At 46.7% G+C, this 24,973-nt stretch overlaps 1 protein-coding gene across 8 annotated transcripts in view; it reads right to left on the bottom strand.

Moving 5' to 3' along the window:
• The window catches only part of hecw2b (HECT, C2 and WW domain containing E3 ubiquitin protein ligase 2b), a 33,400-nt gene extending 8,447 nt beyond the window's left edge, over positions 1 to 24,953 (bottom strand). For 3 of the 8 annotated variants that reach the window (XR_005073398.1, XM_037091724.1, XM_037091729.1), the window contains exons 1-28: positions 23,459 to 24,953; positions 14,807 to 15,984; positions 11,074 to 11,181; positions 10,901 to 10,995; positions 9,901 to 9,976; positions 9,640 to 9,809; positions 9,380 to 9,522; positions 9,039 to 9,139; positions 8,042 to 8,922; positions 7,828 to 7,963; positions 7,543 to 7,707; positions 6,761 to 6,862; positions 6,256 to 6,406; positions 6,070 to 6,173; positions 5,857 to 5,984; positions 5,247 to 5,432; positions 4,947 to 5,099; positions 3,979 to 4,081; positions 3,807 to 3,903; positions 3,630 to 3,713; positions 3,325 to 3,434; positions 2,577 to 2,697; positions 2,380 to 2,493; positions 2,133 to 2,285; positions 1,950 to 2,048; positions 1,738 to 1,867; positions 1,457 to 1,603; positions 1,261 to 1,375 (exon numbers count right to left, since the gene is read on the bottom strand). Coding sequence is in view for 7 of the 8 variants with exons in the window: in XM_037091724.1 (XP_036947619.1) it covers positions 1,261 to 1,375; positions 1,457 to 1,603; positions 1,738 to 1,867; positions 1,950 to 2,048; positions 2,133 to 2,285; positions 2,380 to 2,493; positions 2,577 to 2,697; positions 3,325 to 3,434; positions 3,630 to 3,713; positions 3,807 to 3,903; positions 3,979 to 4,081; positions 4,947 to 5,099; positions 5,247 to 5,432; positions 5,857 to 5,984; positions 6,070 to 6,173; positions 6,256 to 6,406; positions 6,761 to 6,862; positions 7,543 to 7,707; positions 7,828 to 7,963; positions 8,042 to 8,922; positions 9,039 to 9,139; positions 9,380 to 9,522; positions 9,640 to 9,809; positions 9,901 to 9,976; positions 10,901 to 10,995; positions 11,074 to 11,181; positions 14,807 to 15,203 (4,369 nt within the window). In the remaining variant the exon portion in view is untranslated. Of the gene's footprint in view, positions 1 to 1,260; positions 1,376 to 1,456; positions 1,604 to 1,737; positions 1,868 to 1,949; positions 2,049 to 2,132; positions 2,286 to 2,379; positions 2,494 to 2,576; positions 2,698 to 3,324; positions 3,435 to 3,629; positions 3,714 to 3,806; positions 3,904 to 3,978; positions 4,082 to 4,946; positions 5,100 to 5,246; positions 5,433 to 5,856; positions 5,985 to 6,069; positions 6,174 to 6,255; positions 6,407 to 6,760; positions 6,863 to 7,542; positions 7,708 to 7,827; positions 7,964 to 8,041; positions 8,923 to 9,038; positions 9,140 to 9,379; positions 9,523 to 9,639; positions 9,810 to 9,900; positions 9,977 to 10,900; positions 10,996 to 11,073; positions 11,182 to 11,313; positions 11,333 to 14,806; positions 15,985 to 21,499; positions 21,570 to 21,736; positions 21,990 to 23,458 lie in introns of those variants that run through there. The other 5 variants (XM_037091725.1, XM_037091728.1, XM_037091726.1 and 2 more) reach the window with 5 other exon arrangements.
• Between the last annotated feature and the right edge of the window lie 20 nt (positions 24,954 to 24,973).

Raw genomic sequence — 24,973 nt, 5'->3', positions numbered from 1 at the left:
TGACATTGCCCATCCAAAGGAAGAAGTGAAAATCCTGCAGACGCGCAGGTGAAGCCTGTCTGGTCAGATAGCGCAGCGTGTTAGAAGCTTGGTTAGAAGTTTGGAGCATGTTGGTTCGAATCCTTTGTGTGGCTTTTGAAGTTACTTATCCAAAGGAAGAAGTGAAAAGCCTGCAGACGCGCAGGTGAAGCCTGTCAGGTCGGATAGCGCAGCGTGTTAGAAGCTTGGTTAGAGATTCGGAGCATGTTGGTTCGAATCCTTTGTGTGGCTTTTGAAGTTACTTATCCAAAGGAAGAGGTGAAAAGCCTGCAGACGCGCAGGTGAAGACTGTCTGGTCAGATAGCGCAGCGTGTTAGAAGCTTGGTTAGAGATTCGGAGCATGTTGGTTCGAATCCTTTGTCAGATAGCGCAGCGTGTTAGAAGCTTGGTTAGAGATTCGGAGCATGTTGGTTCGAATCCTTTGTGGGCCTTTTAAAGGCCAACACCGAAACTGAAAACTAAAAAGCGCTCGGAGAGAAGGTTTGAGTGTGAAGGGGACTCGGTGGCGCGGTGGGTTTGTTCGTGACCGTTGAAGGTACCAGGGGCGTAAGCACCTGGTTCGAATCCCGCCCGTCGCCAGTACCTGGAACAAAGGAACAATCCCGCAGTAGTGGGGTCGGGGAGGAGGAGCGTTCCTCCCCGGCCTTTCGGAGAGATGTACCGGGTGGGTTATGGTACAGAAAACTAGAAACGGCTGAAGTCTTGCAGCGGTGGGCGAGCGAGCGGTGGGCGAGCGAGCGGAGGCAGAGTGGTTGTGGCGGCGGCGCCGCGCGCAAGTGTCGGCAGAGTGGTCGCGGTGGAGCGCGAGTGTCAGATGAGAGTGGAGCGGCGGCGGTGCGTGAGTGGAGCAAAAATGTTGGAAAAATTACTTGATTCCTTTGTATGTATGTTCCTGCAAGGAATAGGCTATTATCATAGAAGTTGGAATGTATGCATTCCTAATTTTGCAGGTGTCAGGTGTATGTATCTTAGGATTTTGTGTCTTTTTGTTTTCTGTTGCTTATGTTATGGTTTACAGTTTAAGTTGTGTAATTTTAGAAGACATGAAACTTTCTCCAAGGCTTGTGAACAAGTAACCTATGGACACAGATGTATGTTATTGGACAGCTGGCCTAACTACTTGTGGTCAATTAAGATTGGAACAAAGACAGTGTTTGGTAAAAGACATACTTGATTCCCCTTTATTAGAACAGGAACTACAGTCCACACAGTTCATCATACCTCCTCTGTACTCTGTGTTGTTCCTCCAGTCTGATAAGTCAATCTCAGCTGTTCCAGCTATGACCAGCTCCAGCTCCCTGGCATCAAACACAGACACCAGCCTGGCATCCACCACCTGGACAAAACACAGTGAGGTCACATCTCCTGCAGTACATTCAAAGAGGCCACAAGTTATTGCACTTTCAGTAAGCTTTACCTCATAGAAGCCTCTGACCAGGCTTTCAGTCTGCTGTACCACTCCTCGCTCTATCCTCCACTTCACCATCCGCTCTATGTATTCCTTCTTGTTCTTCTCAGAGACAGGGATGTTGGCTCCACTGGGCTTCAGCTCTCTTTCTGTTATCTGTAGGAACACAAACACACACATACATAAAAATCATACTCTTAATCACCTTGTTCCTTAAGAAGAAACAAAGCCAAGGACAACTTCTTTTAAAATCTCAGTCCTTCATCCTCTCTCTCTGTCTCGGGTCTAACCTGTCCGAAAACTTCCTCGTTGACGGTGAAGGTGAGGTCCAGCATGTCTTCTATGTCATTGTCTTTCATCCACTGAAGGGACTGGTGAAACTCCTCATCCAGATACTCCAGGTCACTCAGGTCACAGGGACTACATGGTGGGAAATGAGCACATGTGTTAGTTAGCATGTGTATGTACAGATGCCACATAAACTAACACATACTGTACATACATGCGCAGTAGGCCTTTATAAAAGGGTCTGGTAAAGAATGCATCCAGCAGGTACTGGTGGATCAGAGCCAAACCCAGGATACGACCACTAAACCGGAACCTGAAACACAAACAAATACATTAATGAACCTAAAAGTAATCAGGATGCTGATGATCATATCTGAGTGTCGCCACTGCCTCTCACCATTCATGGTGATTGTCTACAAAAGCGGACATGGGGCTGATCTGGACGGTGTAGGTGTCGTTGGCCGAGTACTCAAACAGACCATAATAAGGGTTAAACAGCTCCCTGGAAACCAGGAAGAAGAACTCTCTGGAGGGTCCGCTGTAGTCCAACCTGCAACATACACACAAAATAAATGTAGATTATCAACATAAATAGACATAATATGAACACATTTTGTGGATTTCATGCTTCTCCCCACACTCACCCCTCCTCCCCCACAAAGCTGACATAGAGCTTGCTGCGCTGCAGGTCTTTACGGGAGTAACACATGATCTGGTTGAAGGCATCTTCGAGCAGGTGGTCACGACGGATGATCAACCTGAGAACATGGACACAAGCAAGTGAGTGGGCGGATGCAGAGAATAACACCTGCTCACACCTCAGACGTCTCATTTCACCTACTTTAGCTTCCCCGGTCCTTGGCCGTAGCCTTTAGTTTCTAGTTTCCTGTAGAAGTTGCGCAGTTTGGCCTCAAAGTCTCTCTTGTAGGGGGCTGGGGCTCTTGCATTAGCTCTCTGAGTACCTACAAGCAGAGAGAAAGAAGAACATGGATTAAACAGCACTTTTATCTGTCAAGCTTAATGCAATCAAGCAATATGCCTTGAAATGTGTCCAAGTAAAAGGACCACATTAACTCATCATTAACTGACTACATTATTTTGAGGGGGTTACAGGTTAAGTTAAAAAATAAAGCCCCATTCATGACTAGCACAACCACTGTGTAGTACTTCCCCACTAAGTGGAACCCGGTCCCGGAGGCTAACAATAGCATCTCTGTACTGCTCTTTATTGGATTTGGATGAGTTTACATTCCAGAAGCTCCAGCCAACATTACCCTCGACTGCCAAACACTCAGGCCCTTTCTCATGTTGCATTAAAAAGTGGAAGCGTACCATTTGGAAATACAAACAAGTGTTTGAGCTCATTAGACAAACAGGGTGGTGTTGCAACAAAATAGTAATGCCATTCTTCCATTTTTCTTTTGCATGTTTATGCTAATACCACGACTAACTAGCTCATCACGTTGTTTCCTCCCCATATCACCCAAAAAGTACATTTTTTGTGCAGCCAATGCTTAATTAGAGAGCCTTAACTCCAACTTTCAACACAATTCAGTGAAAACTTGTGAATCGTCACTCAAGTCTCCTACCAGGCGAGTTCTGTGGGGAGGAGACTGGAGACCCCCGAGGTGACTGACAGTAGCTGGGGTGAAGTAAGGCGTGAGGAGGCACGTAGGACATTACTTCATCTTCAAACAGACTGCAGAGGATAGAGAGAGAGGGGGGAAATTGAATAGACTGATTTAATTCAATCGAGTGAGTTAAGCTGAAACAGGAGACAAAAGGAAGGATATACATTAAAGAGGAACCACGGAAGTAAAGAGGGAAGGTGATCCACAACTAATACCATAAGACGGGGAAGCGGAGAAAAAAGGGGAAGGGAAGAAGGTCTCACCTTAGCAGCATGACAAGGTCAGCGTCACCCGACAGCCTTGCCAATCCTGACCCTCCATCTGTGCGGATCAGCTGCACCTTCTCCCTGTTGTCATAGCAACATTACATTGAGAGGGATGCTGGCCACAGATATAAATACTAAACGCAGTGTCAGCTGCCGTGGGTGTTCACTGTGTACCTGAGTGAATGGTTCCGGTTGAAGTCGGGCTGCCGCTCCTGCAATATCTCAAAGATGTTCGGTTGTCGGAGGAACGCCACGATCTTGTCGTTGTAAGCTAGAAGAAGAGCGGACACGTTCGGATCTGATCCTTTACAAAGGGCTGTGCGTGTGTGTCTGTGCATGTACTGACCCACTGGCACAACGTCTTGGCAATCCCTTCTGTTGGCAGAGGTGAAGGTGCTGGAAGGCCGCGGCAGGACGGGTGGGCCGGCGTGACGAGGGTCTTCACCCACCTACAGGGAGACAGGACGAGCGTGTTTTTATTTTTTCTTGAGGAGACGTCCATCCATATAACCAACATGTATTTTATTCACACAGATTTCATGTCACATTTACATTTAAGGATCTGGTTATTATGGAAGGATTCAATATTTAACTGTCATGTATATCACAGTAACATCGTAACATCATACATTGGCAGCTGTAAACAAACCTGTGGTTTGGTGCCGACCTGTATATACGGAGTAGTTAACGTTTATAATCATCAGAGAATGTTCCTCTCTGTTTCCTGAATATATCCGTATGTGTGTGAATGTGTAAATAAGAGACATTAACTTATAGCACTATGCAGAAGGAGCTTTATAAAGTTCTTTATAAAGATTTATTTGTATTAGTTCACGGGGCAGAGCTGCATCCTCCTATATGACGGCGACGTGGACGTATCGCAGCAGCAGGCCAACCCGCTCAATGAGGCGTCTATGCATATATGTCTATCTTACAGTGCAGGGCAGTGGGGCCTCTTTCGTACTATATCCTGATTAGTTCAGTCCACTGTCTATATTGAAGATGGACCAATAGGCCGCCCCCTCTAAATTGTAGGCCGTTCCAACAGCATCGGCCCCTGAGGATGGTCAGCCCGCCGGGAAAATGGCCAGTATGCCAGATTACCAGTCCAGCCCTGTGCGACTGTGTATAGTAGCTGTGGTTAGTTAGAGGAGCCGTTAAAGGAGATGTCAGGCTACCACAAAGTGTAACGTTACAAACCACCACAGCAATAAATGTATCCTGCTAAAGTCATAACGGCCTTGATCTGTGGCATGTTGTCAAGGATAGGAATGTTAGCTGGATACACCAAGTTCGCATCTGTGTGCGTCTTACCAGTCGTCGTGGGCTGACCTCCCCGGCACTGTGGCTGCGTTGGCGGGTCAGGTGTTGGCGGTGGGCGAGGAGGCTGGGGGGCCGAGTGCTCTGGAGAGGCAGCCGGGGGTCGATGAAGGTGGTGGCGCGGCAGTTATGGTCCACGAAGAAAGGCTGCATTCGTATGCACAAAAAAAAAAACAAGGAAGTGTAAATAACAGCCTCCTGAACAATATTCAGATTTTCTTCTTTATCTACTCTAACCCTTTGAGTTAATTGAGACTTTGAGACACCCTGATGGACACAGGGGTGCGTCCCCACCTTGCCGGTGTGGTCGTGCTTCATCTCCCAGCCTCTGGGCAGCTCCAGCTGTTTGTTGGCGAACATGTTGAGGAAGGCCACCAGGTCCCTGTTGTGCTGGTAGCGCTCGTAGTGGTGAGCATCCCGACGAACCTTACTGATCATATGCTTCAGACACGTGTTGGTGGTGAACATACGGTAGGCACTCTGAGAGAGAGAGGAGCCAGGGAGGAAGTAGGGGGGAAAGACAGAAAAAAGAGAGGAAACATCCACCAGAGAGAAGAGAGAGAGGTTTTGTTAAGAGCTTTCCCGCTGTCTTGTAATTACTGCTGCTATGGTTTGTATGAGGGACAGTAGTGGGGGGGGGCAGTGTTGATTTAAAATAAAACTTATACATCTTAGAGCAGAAAAAAGAACAGAAATCCCCCCAAAAGACACACAACCCTCCCTGTTTCCAAATCCCTAATCATTTTCATACGGTCCCTTAACGAGTGTGTGTAGTCAGCAGAGTTCGAATGTTTTGCAGTTTCCTAAAACAAATACCACTGTGTGATCTACGAGAATGAGGAAGTGGGGGGAAAACAGAGACGAGGGAGAAGAAGAAGAAGAAGAAGAAAGCGAGCGCTCGTACAGGGTTGGAATGCAGCACAGTGAAGAAGTCGGGGCTGGTGAGGAACTTGGCGCTGGGGGACTGCAGCAGCAGGGTGAGGCGAGACCTGGAGGAGCTGGACGGAGCCACGCTGTTGTCCCTGCGCAGCTCTGAAACAGACACACAAACAAAAACAAAAATCAAGCCTCTGGAACTCCACAGACTACATAGACCAGGATGCAGTGCAGTGGTTACCTGGGATGGAAGGGTGCATGTCAGTCTCGTCTGGCGGCAGCTCATTGGCCGGATGCTCCTCTGGTCTGCTGTCATTTGTAATCGTCCTGCGTATACTCTGATACCTAGAGAGGACGCGTGTGTTAATAACCCACTTTTTAAACTCCGCTGCTGGTATTTGGAGTTCAATCATCTGCGTGTTCTGACCTGCGGTTCAGCTGCTCCATCTGCTGTATGGAGTTGGACCTCTGGAGGGTCTGTGGGGCCGGGGGAGCGGTGGGGCGCTGCCATGTCGTGGTTCTGTTCACGTGGTCCACGTAGAAGATCCGACCGTGGCTGTCGATGCGAGCCTCCCAGTCTGGTTCACACACACACATTAGATGGAAGTAAGAACACACAAAAGCAAGGAAAGGAAGATCCAGAACTTTTGTACGTATAATTGATTTAATACATCTGTTATGCTGCAGGCGCTATGTTGCATTGTGGGTAATGCAGTCACCATGCACCATTCTCAAGATGCAAAGACAATGGTGAGCTAACCTATGGAAGGAATTGATTTGATGTGAGGTCAAAGATTTCTCTACTTTGCTGCAGTGGAAGGTAACCATATGTGTTTACCCTTTAAGATTATAGGAATGAATTAAACCACACAACCAAAACACACACACACACACACACACACACACACACACACACACACACACACGCTTACTGGGCGGTAGTGGCTCATCCACTCTCTGGTAGCGGCTGATGTCATGGCGGACTGATGGCAGGGAGCGAACAGACTGGTGGCCATTGACCTGAGCTGTGGCACCTGCACACAGACACACACACACACACACATTACATGATGTCACCAAAATCAAGAAAAAGGCAGAAATGTCTTCTGATGTCCTACAGCTGGTTCATCTCCCCCTTAATCACAGCAGTGTTACCGCCTATTATCTAATACTGTCACAAGGTTAGATAAGCATGAGTGTGAGCCAGCAGCTTTTCCTGGCAGCTGCAGGAAACTTGTCCTGATCTGGATAAATCTCCAGTCTTTTATTAATACTCCCTGATCGCTCAATCCTCTTGACGCAGGGGAGAGACTCCGGTGCAGATTTTGTGTTGGGGATGTTTCTCCCGGATCGGATTTTTGTCAGCGTACTTAAAGTCAATATTTTGACTTTGACACTCAAAACAGGAAGAAAAAGCGGCGTAGAAAAGCTCAGCCAATAAGCTAGTCAGTGTGTAAATGGAAGGCTGTGTTCACATCCAACAGGAGCATTATTCACTGAGTTGAAGAGAGGTGGTGCCAGTCACTGAATGATTAATACACTTGATTCTCTTAATAACAACCATTAAAGAGACCCTGACTGAACCCATTAACCTCCTGCTGCTCTGCTGGAGCTGCTCAGTCGCACCTGATAGAGGAGTGAAGCTGCACAGGAAGTGTGTGGAAATAAAACTAATACACAAGTTATTTTTTGACTGGATATATGGAGGTCTTACCTGTCTCTCTCTCCCCCACTGCTGCTCCGTTGGGACTCCCTCTGGCGCTGCACACCTCCTGGCCTCCAGAGGCCTGCATGGACTGCCTCCTCCTCCACACCTCGCCTCCCTCCTCCTCCTCCTCCTCCTCCTCATCCTGCCCGTCCCCACCGCTTGCCGTCACTCCTTTAATTCAAACAACATTTTGAGTAAACAAGTGCACAAAATTACAGGTTGGTTCTTTAATTATTATGGACTGACTTTTACCTTAAAAAATGGGAATGAAACTTTAAAAATAACATTTACCAGCTTCTGAACTTCCTCCTCCTCGGTCCGTTTTGGGCCGAGTAGCTGCTGCTACTGGCCCGTTCGCCTCGCTGCTCGACGACTCCGCCCCTTCCTCCTCTGCCTTCGGAGCCACTTCTTTTCTTGTGTCCACCTCCTGAAGAGAGAAGAAGACATTTTAGGAAAAAAGCTCCCCCCTTCTTGATATTTCGTGACCTGATCTCCAGCTGCTCACCTGAATGGGTGAAAGTGGACCAAGTGAGGACGTGCAGATGACTTCCTGGTTTGCGCCCATGCTGCTCGGCTCCTGGCAGGTACACTCCTCCACAGACTCCCCCGGAGCAGGTGCTGCAACCCCCTCAGCTCCAGATGCCTGCGAGGAGCTGGGAGCTGCGGACGCTTCTCCAGCAACATTTGCAGCCTCTGGCGATGCTCCAGTGACCTCTCCATTCCCGTTGTTTGGTACCTGTGTTTGGTCTCTGGCTGCACCTTCTGCAGCTCCACCTTCAGCTCCTGCAGGCTCACTTGCAGGCTGAGCACCAGCAGGGGAACCTGCCTCTGGTCCATTCCCAGTCCCAGTCCCATTCGACCCCTGTGGCTCTGCATTTGAACCTTCATTCCCCAGAGACTCGGATGTAGCCGGTCTCCTCGGTGAGTCCGTACTCTGTGGTGTCCCCGCCTCCTGCGTTTGCTCCCTGTGCTCCTCATCCTCATCTGAGTCTATGTGCAGCATTGCATTGAGCCGAGTGTCCGTCGGAAAGCTGGAGCGGAGCTTTGGAGAGGGCCCCACTAAAGGCCGGTCTCCTGGGCTCCTGGGAGCCTCGATGGCATCCAGGTAGTCGTTGAGCGACACCTGCCGGTGGGTGTGGCCACCCACTGCCATAGGAAGCAGGTCATCCTCCCCTAACTGCCCCGGCTCCCGCCAAACGCTGTCATCGCCATAGTAACCAGCACCATTGACTATCAGGGAGCCCTCGTCGGAGCCCGTGGGGGAGGGTTCATAAGCAACACGTGACGAGGAGGATGCATGAGGGAGGTCCTCGTCATCGGAGGGACTGCCAGGGTCGCCGTTGACCGCGCCACCCAAGATAGTTCCCCCGGTGTCTGGGGAAGCTTCTGACAGGAAGGTGGAGGGACAGAAGAAGTACAAAGAAGAACAGACACGGCAAATAGTTTAGGGGAAGTTAAAGCATATGCATCAATTTAAGTATGTATAATGAAGACACACACACCTTCTTGTCCCGTGGAGGTGATATCGACTCTGAACAGCAGCTGGCCGCTCACGTGATCCGTAGGGAGACGACGACACAGGCTGTAGCTGACCGGCTGATCACTGCACACACACACACACACACACATACACACACACACACACACACACATCAAACACATCAAACACAAGCAGAGGACATGATCTCCTCAGTTGTGGATCAATATCAAATCAATGCCTTAACAATGAGCTGATTGATACATATTGACTTCGTATTGACTGAACAACGTTGGGTCACTGAGGTTAAAAGCTGAAGGTCAGGTGTTCTCAGAGGTGAATGTACGGATGTGTGCGTGAACTCACTCAGCCGTCGGGCCTTCCAGGAGTCTCTGCACTGGGATGATCAGCTGACCCAGAAACCGCTTGATGATTGGTCGGCTCTTGGCAAACTTATCCTTCACCTCGATCTCCAACACGTCGGTCAGCAGAGCCACAAAGGTGTATTTCTACAGGAAAAAATTGACAGAAACTAGACCCATTTATATACATCAGGACACCATGTAGTGCATTGACACACGTTTAACTTATTTTCGATGCTATAGTGCATGTATGTGAGCGCTGACCTCCCCGTGCCACACTGGGTTGGTGGTGTTGGCTATGATGGAGGAGCGTCTCTCCTGGCCGTGGTGGGTGAACTTGGGGAGGCCGCTCCTCTTCCCCGGCTGAATGGACATCTTCAGGTAGGGGTCGGGGTTGAAGAACATGCCCTTCTTCAGGCCCGCCGCCCGGATGTCTGGTGGTGGATGGAGAACACACAGTCGTCAGCGCATTTTTTTCTACTGGACTACAGCCACGCCACAGTCCCACAGACTCGTTCCTCTCACCTGATAGGGTGAAGCTGACTAGTTTCCGACAGTGCTCGGTCCCTGATTGGTCCTCCACTTGGCCTTCACTGCCCACCTGATGGGAAGACGACCAACAGGAGAGCAGTGTGAGCAACTGACTTCGCAAAAATAAAGCTGAGAGTTTGTTAAAGGAATCAAAGAGAGGGAGAGGATTTTACGAGTTCTGATTCGAGCTGACTCAACTGGAACAAATGTCTCTTCGTCTCAGTTTGTTGTTGCCGACAGCTCAGTGCCATCAGCCTCTCTCCATTCACTGACTCTGACTGCATCCCTGCCGTCTTATTTCAAGCTTCCAGAAGACTTTCTTACCACCTGTGCTGATCTGGATAACCTGATAACCAGGACTCATATTTATTGACTGTTTCAGAGTCCTTCTGAGGAATCTTATGAGAAGTTAACCAAAGTATCACAGCACTGTGAACTAAGAGTTACTAATAAAGTTTCTTACACCGACTCTGAGCAGAGGAAGCAGAGTCACATTGCTGTTTTGGTTGACAGGCTAACTCATGATTTCATCCATGTTATCTTCCCCCCCATTCTCAGCTGTATCACCGGGCGCTTACTTGGAAGTTAAAGCGACAGGCGACCAAATGAAAGGCACTGCTACCTTTAATGAAAGTGGGATTTTCTCTATGTTTGAACATTGTTGGAAACATCTAGACATTTAGAGATGTATTTGTTTAATTCTGTATCTATTTCTTTATCATCTTCTCTTTGAACTCCCCCTTATTTATTTTCCAAACACATCTATTTCTGTATTTTTCTTTTTACATTGCTTTCCTTTTCACCTATTGGTTTATCGACCAATCGCATAGATGAACTGATTTTATTTCAGTCCTCCATAGCCTACAGCCATGCCCGGTTAGTATGCCGATGTTTAGCCAACGACGAGAGCAAATCATGATTAAGGATTTGACGGATTCATAGAGAGAAAAAAAGAGATATCTGTGTGACTGTAGGACGATGTAGATGGACGTACCAGGACTCCAGGGTTCTTGACGGTGATGCAAGGTGTCGTTGCTCTCAGTGCTCCAGTTACGCCATGATAGTATTTAAAGCAGACCTTAGTCTCCGCTGTGGAGAGACCAAAAAACGATCGTCAGGGTTATTTTCTCAGAGTTAAAGAATGCAGAGACCATGAAGTACACTCACGCTCCATGAAGTAGGGTCCCGGCTCCAGCCTCCACACGATCTGTCCCTTCTGGGTGCCGTTCACGCCGCGATTCTTGGAGTCCCACACGTTGGCCACACACGTCTCATCTGTAAAACACAAACACACGCATTTACTCTCATGAGTTGAACATTTGTTTATCCGTCCTTTAGCCAACAGGTGTAAGATGTTAATGGTTAATGAGACATGGGGAGCAGGGAACATTTAGCAAGGTCACATACTGCACCAGCGGCTTGTGAGCCATTGACTCACTTAACGAGGCGACGGCATGCACAACCACCTCAGCCAGACGGTGATTTATGCAGAGCACCACCAGCTGGAAGTTTTTAATGAAACTGCTGGTTCACTAAAGGCAAGAGTGCGAGGAAACGATGGAGACAAAAGCAGCAAAAATAATGATCAGCGTGTTTAGGTGTACACCAACTCACTGTGTTCATTCTGTCGCAGTTACATCTGCACAACGTTTCGAATGAAAACAACTGTTGAGTGACACAAAGCTGCAAATACAACAACAAAAAGATCCCACGTTTGAGCTCCTTAATAAGATGAGAGGACATCACAGGCCTTTTCCAATAACCAGGCCCACTCTGAGTAATGACAGAGATAACTAAGTAAGCTTTAATGCCTCCATGCTATACAGCCGGATTTAACAGTATTATCACCTGAAAGGTAATTAAGTCCATCAGTCACTGTCGAGCTGCCAATCACAGAGTCCATCTGTCAATAGCCTTTTAACCTGTGCTGCAGCCTGACGCACAGCCTGGAGCAAACTGCAGTTTAACTATTTCGGCAAGAGATGGGATGATTAGTCAGCTGATCGATAATCTGTGAAGTATTTCATCAGTCGGCAACCATTTTGATAATCGTTTTGAGTCATTATTTAAGAAAACAGTCACAAATTCTCAGATTTTGGCTTCTAAATGTGAATATTTCATTGTTTCTTAATCATGACAATCATCGTTGACTTTGGAAAAACCTTTTATGACATTTTATGGACTGACAAAATAATCGATTAGTCAAGAAAAACTATTTGCATTTTAGCACTGTTTGTATGTTTCTGGGAAGACTGTACAGGAGAGGATAGAGAGGGAGCATGATGTGCTGACGAACCATCGGGATGGAGGTAACTGCTTCCTGAGGGAAACTCTGCCCTCAGGTCATAAACCAAACCCCCGTCTGGGCCTGTTGAGCCATCAAACATTTATGTGTTCGTCCTGTGACAAATGGCCCGTGTCCTGATGAATCAATGCTGCTGTCCGTCAGACAGACACACACACACACACACACACACACACACACACACACACACACACACATATATTATATACAGTACAACCTTTGCCCTCTTGTCACACTAGGTCACATCAATAACCCCTGAGCCTTTGTTAGTGACAGCAAATAAGTATTCCTCACACACACACACACACACACACACACACACACACACACACACACACACACACACACACACACACACACACACACACACACCTGTCTGACTGGGTAACCCTGCAATCATCCTTATAACCTACAGTCACACACACACACACACACACACACACACACACACACACACACAGGTCAGACAGCAGCGAGGGGTTATTATGGAGCTCAGCCGGCTCCAGGGGAGCATGGCCGTCAGCCAGGCTGGAAACAGTGCTCTCCCCTGGGGAGAACCGCCCCAGAAATCCCCCTGCCTTCAGGTCAATACTGCTGGAGAGCTGCGGAGGCTGGAGGGATCACCTTTCCCTACTTTCTCTATCTCTGTCTGGATAAGGGATTGTCCACAGGCACTCACTCTCATTTACACACTCACACAAAATGGGTCACCTGTGGTTTGAGATGACCTTAGCTTTTTTTTAAATGGAGTGTCTTTCACTGGCTGCTGAAAGCTGCTCATTTACACCTGAGCCTGAGAGCTACAGGGCATCAGCAAGCCCAGCAGACTGTTAACAGAGAGAGGCTTTTATTTCACATTAAACTCTGAATGAATCAGTAGTAACAATAGCAGCCAGTGGAAAAATAGACTTGGATCAATGCTATAAAGGCAGGGAAATAAATAACACACTTGAATATACATATTATTTTGATTTGTATGGACAGAAAACACTCTCCACACAATTCCTAATGTTTCCTGCTGCAAAAAGATGAGTTTTACTGCAATTTAGGGACTGAACGAACGTTATTCAGAGTCAGAAAAGAGGGAGGGCACCCACACTTCCTTGGTGCTCACAGTCTGGACCACTAGCTCCACTGCTATCTGAGCTAACTAGCTAATGGTAGCTACTGTTAGCAGCAATCAGCACTAACTCTGATGCAGAGCTGATTGCACATTTAATTTGGGATACACAATATTACATTTTTATGGCTCTTTAATAGTAGATTAAAGAGAAGATGCTGCATTATTTCTTTTTTCAAGAGGGTTCCTGATCCGAATAATTTGTTGACGGTCCCTTACATTAATAAACGTACCCTTGTGATTAAAGCTAACAGGGAAATGGAAAGAAAATGCAACTTGTAATGCCCATAATGTTCCCGAGTCCCTCCAAGTAGGTACAAACATCTGCTTGTAAAATTTAATTCACACGTTCAAAATGATGTGTGAGTGTGTGTGTTTCAGAGAGAGTGTAATGTCAGAAGGAACACACTGCTCTTAAATGATATTGATGCTGAGTCAGCATCACTTTCTTCACAATAACCTCCTCCCTTTCTCTCATCGTCGTTTTCTCACACACACACACACAATCCATTAGCCGGTTAATGTGGCAGCAGTGGGGCTGATGTAATGCTCTAACCTTGAGGAGATGAGTTACAAGTCGCAACCTCGCTGTCGTATCGTTATCCTACAGCAATTTTTTTATTACACCACAGACAGGACGGACGTGCAGACAGGGAGACAGATGGAGGGAGAGACAACATCGGAATGAGAGATGAGGGGAAGTGATGACGATGAGCAAGCAAGAATAGACCACAGGGGAGGCACAATTAACAGCTTCCTGGACGGGAAAAAACGAAAACCTAGAAAAGTCTTGTGCGGGTGATGTTACAGTGAATTATTTGTCTGAAAATGTGGATTTTTGTTTAAGGTATCAGGCCCAGAAAACCTCAATAATAATTGAAGTTTAGTGATTAAATAAATAAATAAAATAAGGCAGCATATCACCAGTGTAGCTGCTAACTGCTGCTAACAGTAGTCTCCATTTTCTGCTATTCACTAGTGGTCTATCACCCAACAAATTAGTTAGGGGCTAACTGGTTAGCATGCTAAATTAAATAGATATCTTTGGAATATAACACACAAATGACTTTTACATAATTTCATCTGTTATTTCTTCACATTCCAGACAGATATATCATCTTTGTAGTATCATAGCTGGTCCTAGACGCTATCAAATATTGGGGCTAACCAGATACTCTGCAATTCAAGAACAATTCAGGCCCTTTATTTGGGTTCTAGTGAATGGTGAGGATGGTGAGAATGTTGATGTTTTGCCTGACTTTATGCCGAGATGTTGCATTGCCTCTATCTTTTAGCATGTTCTTAAAAACATAAGAACTGAGGAGTTAATCAATAATAAAATGTATCAACAGCCCTTGTTGTGTCGCATGTACGTCTTCGTTTAAATTCAAAACACAGATGTTAAAGCCCCCCTCCTGAAGCAGACTGGTCCATACTTCAGCGAGGGGGGGGGGGGCGATGTTGAGTTTGCTCACCGATGTGGTACAGCCCGATCCAGTCGGTGGCGTCCACTTCCTCCTTGATATCCCACGAGATGACCAGGTGGCTGTGGCCTAGAGTCAGCTGGTACGTAGACGCCGTGAGCGATGAGCGGCTGTCTGACGTCACAAGGTCTGTGTCGCTATTAGCTCGCTGAAGCCCCACCCCCGTCGATTCTGACTGGTTTGCTGACTGCATAGCGGAGGAGGACCCAGGCGTGGAGGTTTCAACTGTGCCCTGCACCGACAGACTGCGAAGGTTGTCGGGTCCGATCGTGTACGGCCGGCCATGCGGGGTGCGCCGTCGCACCGCCAGCAGGTGCTCTCGGGCGCTGCCGTTTGCAGACGATGAGGGCGATGAAGGTGAGGAGGAGGCGGTGGCAGCAGACGCCATGGTTACCGTGGAAGTGGAGAAGGGAGGAGGCTGGAAGCGAGGGGGGGAGGAGGGGAGCTGGGGGTGGTGATGGTGGTGCTGGTGGTGGTGAGAATGGTGGTGGTGGTGATGGTGGTGGTGGGGGGAGGATGGGGCGGAGGAGGTGGAGGGAGAGGGGGAGGATGACTGGGGGCGGGGGCGAGGGGGGAGGACGGCCGTTGCGAGGGAGGGGCGAATGGTGGAAGCCGAGTGGGCAGACCAAAGAGAGAAAACAAAGAGGGAAGGGGAAGGAAGTGACGGACGGGGAAGACGGGAAGAAGACACGCAGCCCTCTAGGTTTAAAACAGCACTACGAGGGTGAACTAAAGAAGAAGTCAATGATGTGAAGGAAAAAAGCCCTGCCGGCGTTCCTTGGGCAAGGCACTTCAGAGCTCCCAGAATCCACTAGTCTTCATTCAAAGTATTAGGAGGCGGTTTGAACCATAGTCTTTGGATCAGTCATGTATCCCACGTTTCCACTGTGAATGTCGATGTGGTCGATTTATCCCTCTCAACACCCGAGGACACCTGTCCATTCTGTGTCAGAGAAATGCCTTGCTTCAGGGCACTAAAGTACTTTGTATATCTTCCTGGTACCCATGGTGACAGAGGAAAAGTGATGGAGGTAGGAGATGGGCAGAGAGAGAGAGAGAGAGAGAGAGACGAGGAATTAGGGATGATCCGGGAGTCCTTCCGCAGGGGGGTGATGACGGGGCGGTCCTATGGTCCACAGGGAGGTGAGGGGTGGAGGGAGGTTGGAGACCTACAGGAAAAAGAGAGAAAGAGAGAGGAAGTAAGAAAGGTGATGGAGAGAAAGAAAGGACAAGAAGAGGGATGATGGTCAATACCTGGTGGTCATATTTGGATGCATTGCGACAAACTATCACTTTATTATGATGAAGATAACAGGAACTACTAAAAAAGGTCTCTAGCAGCAGCTACTTCAGAGATCAACAAGTTCAACTCACATCCTGAATGGATAGAAATAAAACCGTATCCTGTCGACCTTTAGAAACTTCCTGTTCATTTTCTTTATCCTCCTTTCTATCAGGTACTCAGTTTTGCTCCCTCACACACATGCACGTTGGTTGCCATGGTGAAAGGTGATTACGCCAAACCGCATCTCAGCTTCCGGGCGAGTCACGTCAGACCTAACGTCGAGCCGCCGCTCCCCTCCTTCCTCCCATTCTCTCCATCCTTGTTGCCTTTATGAGTGTGAATACCGTGGCACTTCTGTAACGCTTCTAATTTAGCTTTGCAACATGTCCACGGAGAGGGGAGAGAGAGGTAAACAGGAAACTGCAGAGAGAGAGAGGGAGCATGGAGGGTAGATGAACCCAGCGTCTTAGATACCAGGAACTTCGGATACGACGATTTTTCCCACGTGGTAAAAATAACCAGTGACATCAGCATTTTTGCTCATGCTCGAGGATACTGAGAGCAAATCCGGTCTGAAGATTCCTATCACAAAAGTTCCAGAATGGCACTTGTTTTTCCTCGGAAAGTATACAACACTATGGAAACTCTTAATCACAGGAGCTGGAACACACTATAAAAAAAACCCTCAACAATACAGGAAATTACGCTTGACTAACAACCTATTTACAGAAATACAACTCACAATTTAAACAAAAGTGTTGCCAGTGAATAGGCTCAATTTCAGAGGAAAAGTTGAGAAAACGCTCCTGTCAGTGTGAGTTTAACGGAGGAGTTTTGCTTTTGTTTGACGTATGTTTTCAACGTCAATTCACGTGAAATATTCAACTGCAGTTTCCTTCATTTTTAGCATTTACAAAACGTTCAAAATTCACTCTGATATTATCAACAGTGATGTGAGCGATAAAACAATAAAGCTCTTGATAAACCAGGCTCTCTCTCTCTCTCTGTCACAAAAACACACACACACACTTACGCCCACACATCTGGACAGTTTTATAAATAGCTCTGGGCAGAGGCCGGTGCTGAGCATAGAGCTGCTGGCTGGGTTTAAAGCCACTTGTACCCAAATAAGACACACACACACACACAAGCTGCTGAAATTGTGCTTAAATGTCTCTCCAACCTGAGAGTCTCACAAACTAAACCTGCTGCTGCATGTTGTCTTTATAAAACTAATCAGAACTACACACACACACATATATAGAGGCACATGAAGCTGTCGGGAGGTAAGTGTCCTTGATCCAGCAGCAGGATTAAAACAGAGAATGGGGGGGGGGCGGGGGGGGTTTGCTGTTGACAGAATGCCTTCTCTAATCCGCTGCATTACCACACAGCTTCAATCTGCAGCTGCAGCTCGTCCACCCAGCTGCTGCTGCAGCGACGTCTCATCCAGCTGTCCAGCAGAATATAAACTCAGAGGGACTGCAAATTAAGTGAAACCCTCGCTGGCAAATGTATCTAAAGAAACACATGAATCAAAGTTATGTCAGTGTTATTTGCTAGTTTTTACACTTTGAATTCATGTTTATTACGGGAGCTTTCACTTTAAAGGAACAGTTCACCCAACGATGAAAATCCAGTCAGCTTCTACACACCTCCATGCTAATGGCAAGATGAGTGAAGTTTGTAGGCTACATAACATTTCTGGGCCTTAACAGGAAAAAAAAAATCTCCTAAACAACTGAGGCAGATGGTGACTTGTTTCCATACACGTTTCAGTAACATAATTCAAGTCTCGTGAAGCCCAGAGATCCCAACCTGATTTCGGAGACAGTATTTACTGTTGCTACGTGTGGTCAAGCTCGCGCTAAGGCTAATGGCTTTGTAGAAAAGGGTGAAGGTGACATCTTTTCAAATCAATTTCTCAGGGCTTCCAGAGACTTGGATTACTCTGGACGAGCTGTTTGGGAACCATTTATGTTTTTTATTTTTCTAAGTTTTAAAACCAGTCCCCATCTACTTCAGTTTTTTAGGGAAAACACTGCGAGGCTGTTTTGCTGTAGCGCTCCAGAAATGTTTGTAGACTGTAAAACTTCACCTGACCTCCATCGCACTGAACTCTCTGCCTCTATTATTTGCCCACTCCAATCTGATTAACAACCAGTCCGACATTTGAGGTCACAGTCAAAAGGTGGAGCTATTAATACACAACCTTTAACCAAATCTCACCACCGACCCCTGACCACACCCCTGTCCACCTCTCTCTCCATCTCGCATGTACTCACTGCGTCGACCTCCGACCTCGGGCCGGCCTCCATCTTACAGCCGAGCATTCCACATTAGGCACGCACATAAAACCCCCTGCGCTGCTCACGCCGAGCGCTTAACACTGAACTTCTTTAAGTGTCAGCCGGTGCCAAGCGCCCACAGTCATCCCCCAGAGTGACCTCAGGTTGAACCAAAACAACCTTAACTTTGAATTCTCTGAATTTTTACTGGAAGTGAATGAAAATAAATCACTAGTTTTTGGACAGTTCTGTGGTAAAACTTAACTTAGAGCCACGTTTCCAGATTTCTGTCCCTTTAAATCATTCTATTGTTGAAGAACTTGAAGAATTACTTTACGTGGAATATGAATCACGGATACAATATATGCTAGTTTTTTAGCCTAACATCACTGCTCTGGACACATATTTCTGTTCCACATTAGTGCCACAACACATCAGATAAAGATTCCTGATGCAATTATATCGCAGAAGTCTTTAAATTTGATTAAATCATAGTCATTGCATGACGGATGGAAGGCGGGCAGGCAGGCGGTGTCTGGTTTTCAGAGACCCCTGATAGAAGCTGGCAGCCGCTCATATTATAATACAGGACATCTGCATACCTTTCCGCTATATATCCTCCGGGCCACGAGGTGAAAGAGCACTGGGAATTTCGACACCGGTCTCCTAGTTTTAATAGATTTCACAACTCCCCCCTTTTTGCAAGAATGTGATGTTGTATTTCCGCCTCAGCAGACTGCGGCCCTGTACAGCCTGAATTCAGGAGCCCGGCGCCATATTATCAACACACACACACACACACACACACACACACACACACACAGGTAAAGTCGCACACACCCAGACAGCGGAGACACTGAGTGGATTGATGGAGTGTGTAGACCGGATCACGGAGCTGACTCATCTCTGCCCCTTGCCGCAACTGAGACTAAGTGTGTGTGTGTGTGTGTGCATGTGTGTGTGTGCGTGTTTGGTCATCCGAGCAGGGTTTTTGATTTAAGGTGTGTGAGATCATAAGCTTCGAGGTGATAGGCGTGCTGCTGCAGTAACAGGGCTGCCCCCATCAGCTTACTCCCTTCCTGATTCCTAGTTATCGTGCCAAATCCCCAAAACATCTCCACAGCTCAGGGTCGGCCATTTTCCAACCTAGACAGGTAAATTAACTGATGCATCACCCGATAATTAGCGTGTGTTAAAAGCTTAAAAGACAAAGACAAATTCCAACACTCACAGGGACAGGTTATAGGTCAACTACCAAACACAGGCTGGTGAAGGAACAGAAAAGTTTGGTCACATGCAGAGATATCAAAGTATTTATTAATCTAAATGTAACTTTCTTACTTTTTAATCTACAACCTAAAGGTGTGAATAAAAAAGTATTTTCAATTGACTTTTTTTCATAAATTCAATTTAGTTTTTTTACTTTTCTTTTTTTGGGCCTTCGCATATCAAGTATTAATTTGTGTGTAACTTGACTCGTCCTTATCGACAACAAATAAACTACCAACATTTAGGTTAGTTGTGCAAGCTGCTTATGAAGACCCATATTTCCGTTTTCCGTTAGTTGGCGGCCTCTAGCGGGAGTAGCAAGTATTACGCCAGCAAAGGAGGAAGTCAGGTGAAATAGTACCAAGATCCGTACAAGGAGGAGGTTGGTAAGGTGACCCACGAGAATGCTGTTTGTCTACAGTGAGTTATTTTAACATTATGTCACGTCCTTAACGTCACTACTTAACTCAAGTTGCATAACACATGTTTTGGGACCGACCTACTCAGTGGTTTGGGTACGAGGAAGCGTAGTTTTAATTGGTTTAACTGTACCGAGTGAGATACAGTAAGTGCCATCTTTCCTCCAGCAGAAGCTTCCAGTCTGCCCGGTTTATTTATAAATGGTGAGACTTTGTGACTAAATATACACACAACCTGGTGAAAACAGACCCGGGCGCTGACATCAATACACTGTCAGCCGGCGATGATGGCGCTACACACTCCACAAGCTGTGCTCGCTGGAAGTAAATGCGCATACGCCAAGAGCCTGCGTTTGATTTGGTGCTACTTTCATCCCACGCTGAAACAAAGGAATGACAGGGGGAAAGTGCAGGCGCGTTCAAGTGTTTCCTATAAAAACTAAATGTTTGTGGGCAGGACAGGAAGAGCATTTTTCATCCCTCGGACTCTAGAAGTCTCCACCGAAGTCAAAAAAGCACACTGCTGATTTTTCCTTCTAGGTGGGGCAGCGCCAGGCTACATTACTGAATAATGCAGGTGTCGGAGCCTGAGCGCTGCAGTGGGCAAGATTCGGATGTAAAGAAAGAATCCTGTCAGCCTAATTTAATCACAAAGTGGAGCCACAGCAAAGACTGACCCAGTCCCTGAAGGGATGCCAGAAACTCGTCCTATTTGCCCAAATAAAGCTGTGGTGTTACGCTTCTCTGCCAGACCCGAGGGCAAAATAACCATCCCCTTGGCTGATTTAGTCTCTCAGTTCACTTACAGGGCCTCGGGTTGAGTGTCTGGGGATCCGGATGACAAATTTAAGGTCTTTTAAGTTAAATATACAAGAATAAATCTGGCATGGGTTGGTAAAAAAAGGCACTCACACACATACACACACACAACGTCCTGAAATAGCTGTAGCGTGATTGGAGAACAATGAGGCGGTCCCGTCAGAGGCGACAGCTTCCTGTCCCCAACACACCCATCACATTCCTCTGTGCCAGTTTGTGTGTGTTTTTTGTTTCAGTGCACTCTTGTATTTCTAACCTTGTGCAGGCCAGAGAGCCCGGTCCTACGTGACGGACATGACGGAGCTCCACAGACTGTGGACCCAGAGAAACACTGCTGGTGTGGTTTAAGGAGTAGTTCGACAATTTGGGAAATATACTTACTCATTTCCTTGCCGAGGATATTGATAACACTATGTATGTTATTTAAATATGATGCTAGAGCCAGTAGCCAGTGGAGACGCCAACAAGCCTTTGGCAAAAACATAGTCTGACACATAAACACCCACAAAATCACAAACTGTTGTTTTTACACCTCAGGTGTTGTGAGATTTTACATATAACATGTTAATTATGTGAGAGGTGCTGGTAGGAAGATTTTCTTTACCTGTAGATTGAGTCAGGTTAGCTGTATCCTCCTTTTACAGTCTTCATGCTAAGCTAAGTTAAGCTAAGCTAACCAGCTGCCTGTGGTAACGACCAAGACATAATTACAAGCGCCGCCCTGTTTCCCAAGATTTCAAATAACTTTAAAAGTAAAAATATTATATTTTTTGCACAGCATGTGAAACTAACTAGCTTAGCAAAACAAAATTTCCCAAGCTTTTCTGAGTATGTACATTACCGATTCGACAAGCACATCCACTGATAGATCCCTTCCAGGTGCTCCTGGATTTGGCTGTATCAGAGTTTAGGCTAACGTTAGCAACTCTGTCTAGCATAATTAGCTCTCTAGCTACAGCTGATAAATTCTGACTCTAGCTGCTGCGTTTTGTCTCTCTGTTTAAAAGACTACTAACAATCTCAAGCTTCAAATCTGCCTCTGTGACGACTGTAAACTGCATTGTTAAACTGATAGGGGGCAGGATGCAGCTGCTGTTAGCTAGTTAGCTCAGTTAGCTGTGGATCTAGCAGTCCATTGAGTGCTTAAAGCACCCAGTGTTTACGTCTCCAGCCCATGACCTTTGACCTGACAGGGCTGGGTTCACTGGTTAGCATGCTAATTTTAGTAGGCATCTCTGTGACACAATACAAAGACATAGTTCTGTCAAAAAGGCTATTATTTATATTTGCCAGGTCAGGCTAGGTTTACTCAAAAAGACAACCGGGGTGCATTATGGGAAATGTAGTGCTTCATCCAGACTAAAAGTCAGGATATCTCAGCCTCTGCTGCTTTAGTTTTGTGTCAAAATCACCAGAGTACCACTTTATATTTTGACTTGTCACTTCCTGTGGGTTAAATACTGTGCCGTTGATTATGTTTCTCATAAAATCTGTCTTTAACTGACTAGGCAATTTCTCCGTGGCTGAGAATTCCATCCAAGAGCAACTTGGATAAGGTATTTTCCGTTGTATATCAGGGAGTTTTAATTCAAGGAAGAGCCCCGGGGCAGGAATCAGGATGCACTGATAATGAGAGTGGTCTCAAATATCGGGTCAATAGGCCTTGTGGTCAAAAATAGGCGCAATACACTCGGGAATCTCACTATCGGAGTGAGATGCAGTAGAGTGGTGGTGGATCCAGGCCCTGCCCTGCTGAAGTGTCATCGAGCAAGACACTACGGATAAATAACATTGAATCCTATCCCACATGATACTTCTTTATCGTGGATTTAAGGGTTGCCAGAGTGTACATCCCTCACTGTCAACCGCAGATCAGAGGCAAACACAATCAAATCCCTCCCAAACACAACCTCATCCTACACTGTAGTTTATTATACACAGATTACAATCAGGGTCAGAATCTACGTGAAGCTATTAAGAGAGGAAATGGGGGAGATGGACTGTCCTGTTATTCTGGGATTGATCTGATTGTGTGAGCACACCACAGCTCTGATCTGATTTACTCACTTTCTCCCAGCATGTGTGTGTGTGTGAGGCAGCAGGTTGAAACCACTGTTGACTTTCCCTTTTTTAAACCACAGGCTGTGTCTGTCTCTCTCTCAGCCTGACAGCCACACATGGTGCAGCAGGAGGAAGGATCTGATTTGGGGCTTTGTTGCTGTTGGGCCTTATATATATATATATATATATATATATATATATATATATATATATATATATATATATATATATATATATATATATATATATTTGTCACTGTTGCCTTCATGGCATGACTTCATCAGTCCCACCAGTCGAGGCGGGCAGCCCAGACAGATTGATGAGTGAGGAAAAAAACATATGTCATCAGAGAGAGTCGTGCGTGGAGAGAGAAAAAAACAAACGTCAATTGATGAGGGCTCGATGTTGTCAAACCAGGCTACAGATCCACATCAAACACCCCACTGCTGCACTGAAATACACTCACCTATTATTACATACGCATGTGAGACACCTTCCTTACCTTGTTTTATACGATCTGAAGCGTGTACAGCCGCGTGTGCACGCCGAAAAGATCTCCCGAAGGAAAGCGCGTAATCATGGACGACGGACCTCCACACGGCCCGGGCACCGCCGACCCTTCATCGGCTGTCCAAGCGGGATCCTGCGCCTCAGAGCCCGGGCGCAGCGCCGCCGCCTCCTCGGTGATGGCGAAAAATCCCTTTTTTTTTTCTTTGGAAAAAAATCAAAACAAACGTAGCTGATTCTTCAAATCATGGTTGCCATCGTCTCCTCCTCCTCCTCCGCCTCCTCCTGCGGGCGTAGTTCACTTCTCCGTGGTGTCGGGCAGAGAGACGCGTTCATATCTTATTTATTCGGGCTGGAGCGCTTCACATCCGCCGCCGCGCTTCCGCCGCTTAACGCGCTCCGTCCCCGGTGTGGCGGCGCTCCTCCGTGCGGGGCCGAAACAGAACCGACCGCATCCTGCTCACAACATCATATCCACGACATAAGTGCTGGTTCGGAACTTTTTTATTTATTTTTATTTTTTTAAAGCCAGGCCTTGTTGTGGGAGTCCATATTGACCGAGCTCAGCATCAAAATAACTGATCTGACACCTCCCACTGCCCCCGCTCCTCTCTGTGGACCAGCATGAGGCCCGCGGACCCTGAAGGGGCCGCAGAGCCAAAGATTTTATTCACCAGGAATGATTTCAATTACAGACCATAGGAGGATTAGTGTTTTTAATCACAGGCTTTTTTTCATGTGGTGATGCAGTTTAATAAGAAAGGGGGGCGTCCCAGGATCAGGTCTCCTCCACAGGAGGGGTTAATGATGTGAATATGTCAGGGCCAAAAGTGGGTTTTAATAGGAACACAAAGGGAGGGGCCCACAGGGAACCATGAGGATTTAAAGGTCCAGTGTGATGGATTTAGGAGGATATACTGTATTATTAATAATCATGTTTTGTTGAGTGTATAATGAACATAAAGGAGGGCGGCACACAACAAATGTTAACAAAAAACATGGCTGACCATAACAAAATGATGTCTGTTTGGGCGACTGCACCATGAACACTACAACAGCCAACAGACGTCATTATACACTGAATTTTATGGAACTTTTATACTCAAATGTCTAAATATTGTTGTTATTGACACATCCTGGGGGCGTGACTCTGAATCCTCTACTGGACACCTGCTCGGTCATGAAGTGGCAGCAGATCAATGTTTCCCTTGAGATTACAGGAAGAAATTCAAACTTTTAAGTGGGAAACTGAAACTGAAAAAATCATACTTTTGGAAGTTTGATTTTCCCAATCTTACTTCTCAGTTGTCAGAGGGGAAAAGGCCCCACGCAACAAAGTGCTGCCCCCTCGCCCACCAGTGAGGCCCGTGGCCCCCCTCTGGCTCTGGCCTAGATGGAGTGCAGTGACCCGGGGAGGAAACATGATGGAAGCAGACGGTTGGAATAGGAGAGAGGGAGGGATTTGGCAAATAATCCCACCGCCTTAATCCCTGTGACAACAAAAGAAAAA

This window comes from Acanthopagrus latus, chromosome 24 (genome assembly GCF_904848185.1).
Source record: "Acanthopagrus latus isolate v.2019 chromosome 24, fAcaLat1.1, whole genome shotgun sequence".
Taxonomy (NCBI): Eukaryota; Metazoa; Chordata; class Actinopteri; order Spariformes; family Sparidae; genus Acanthopagrus; species Acanthopagrus latus.
Note: the sequence above shows the minus strand (reverse complement) of the source record. Positions and strands in the feature narration are given on the sequence as shown.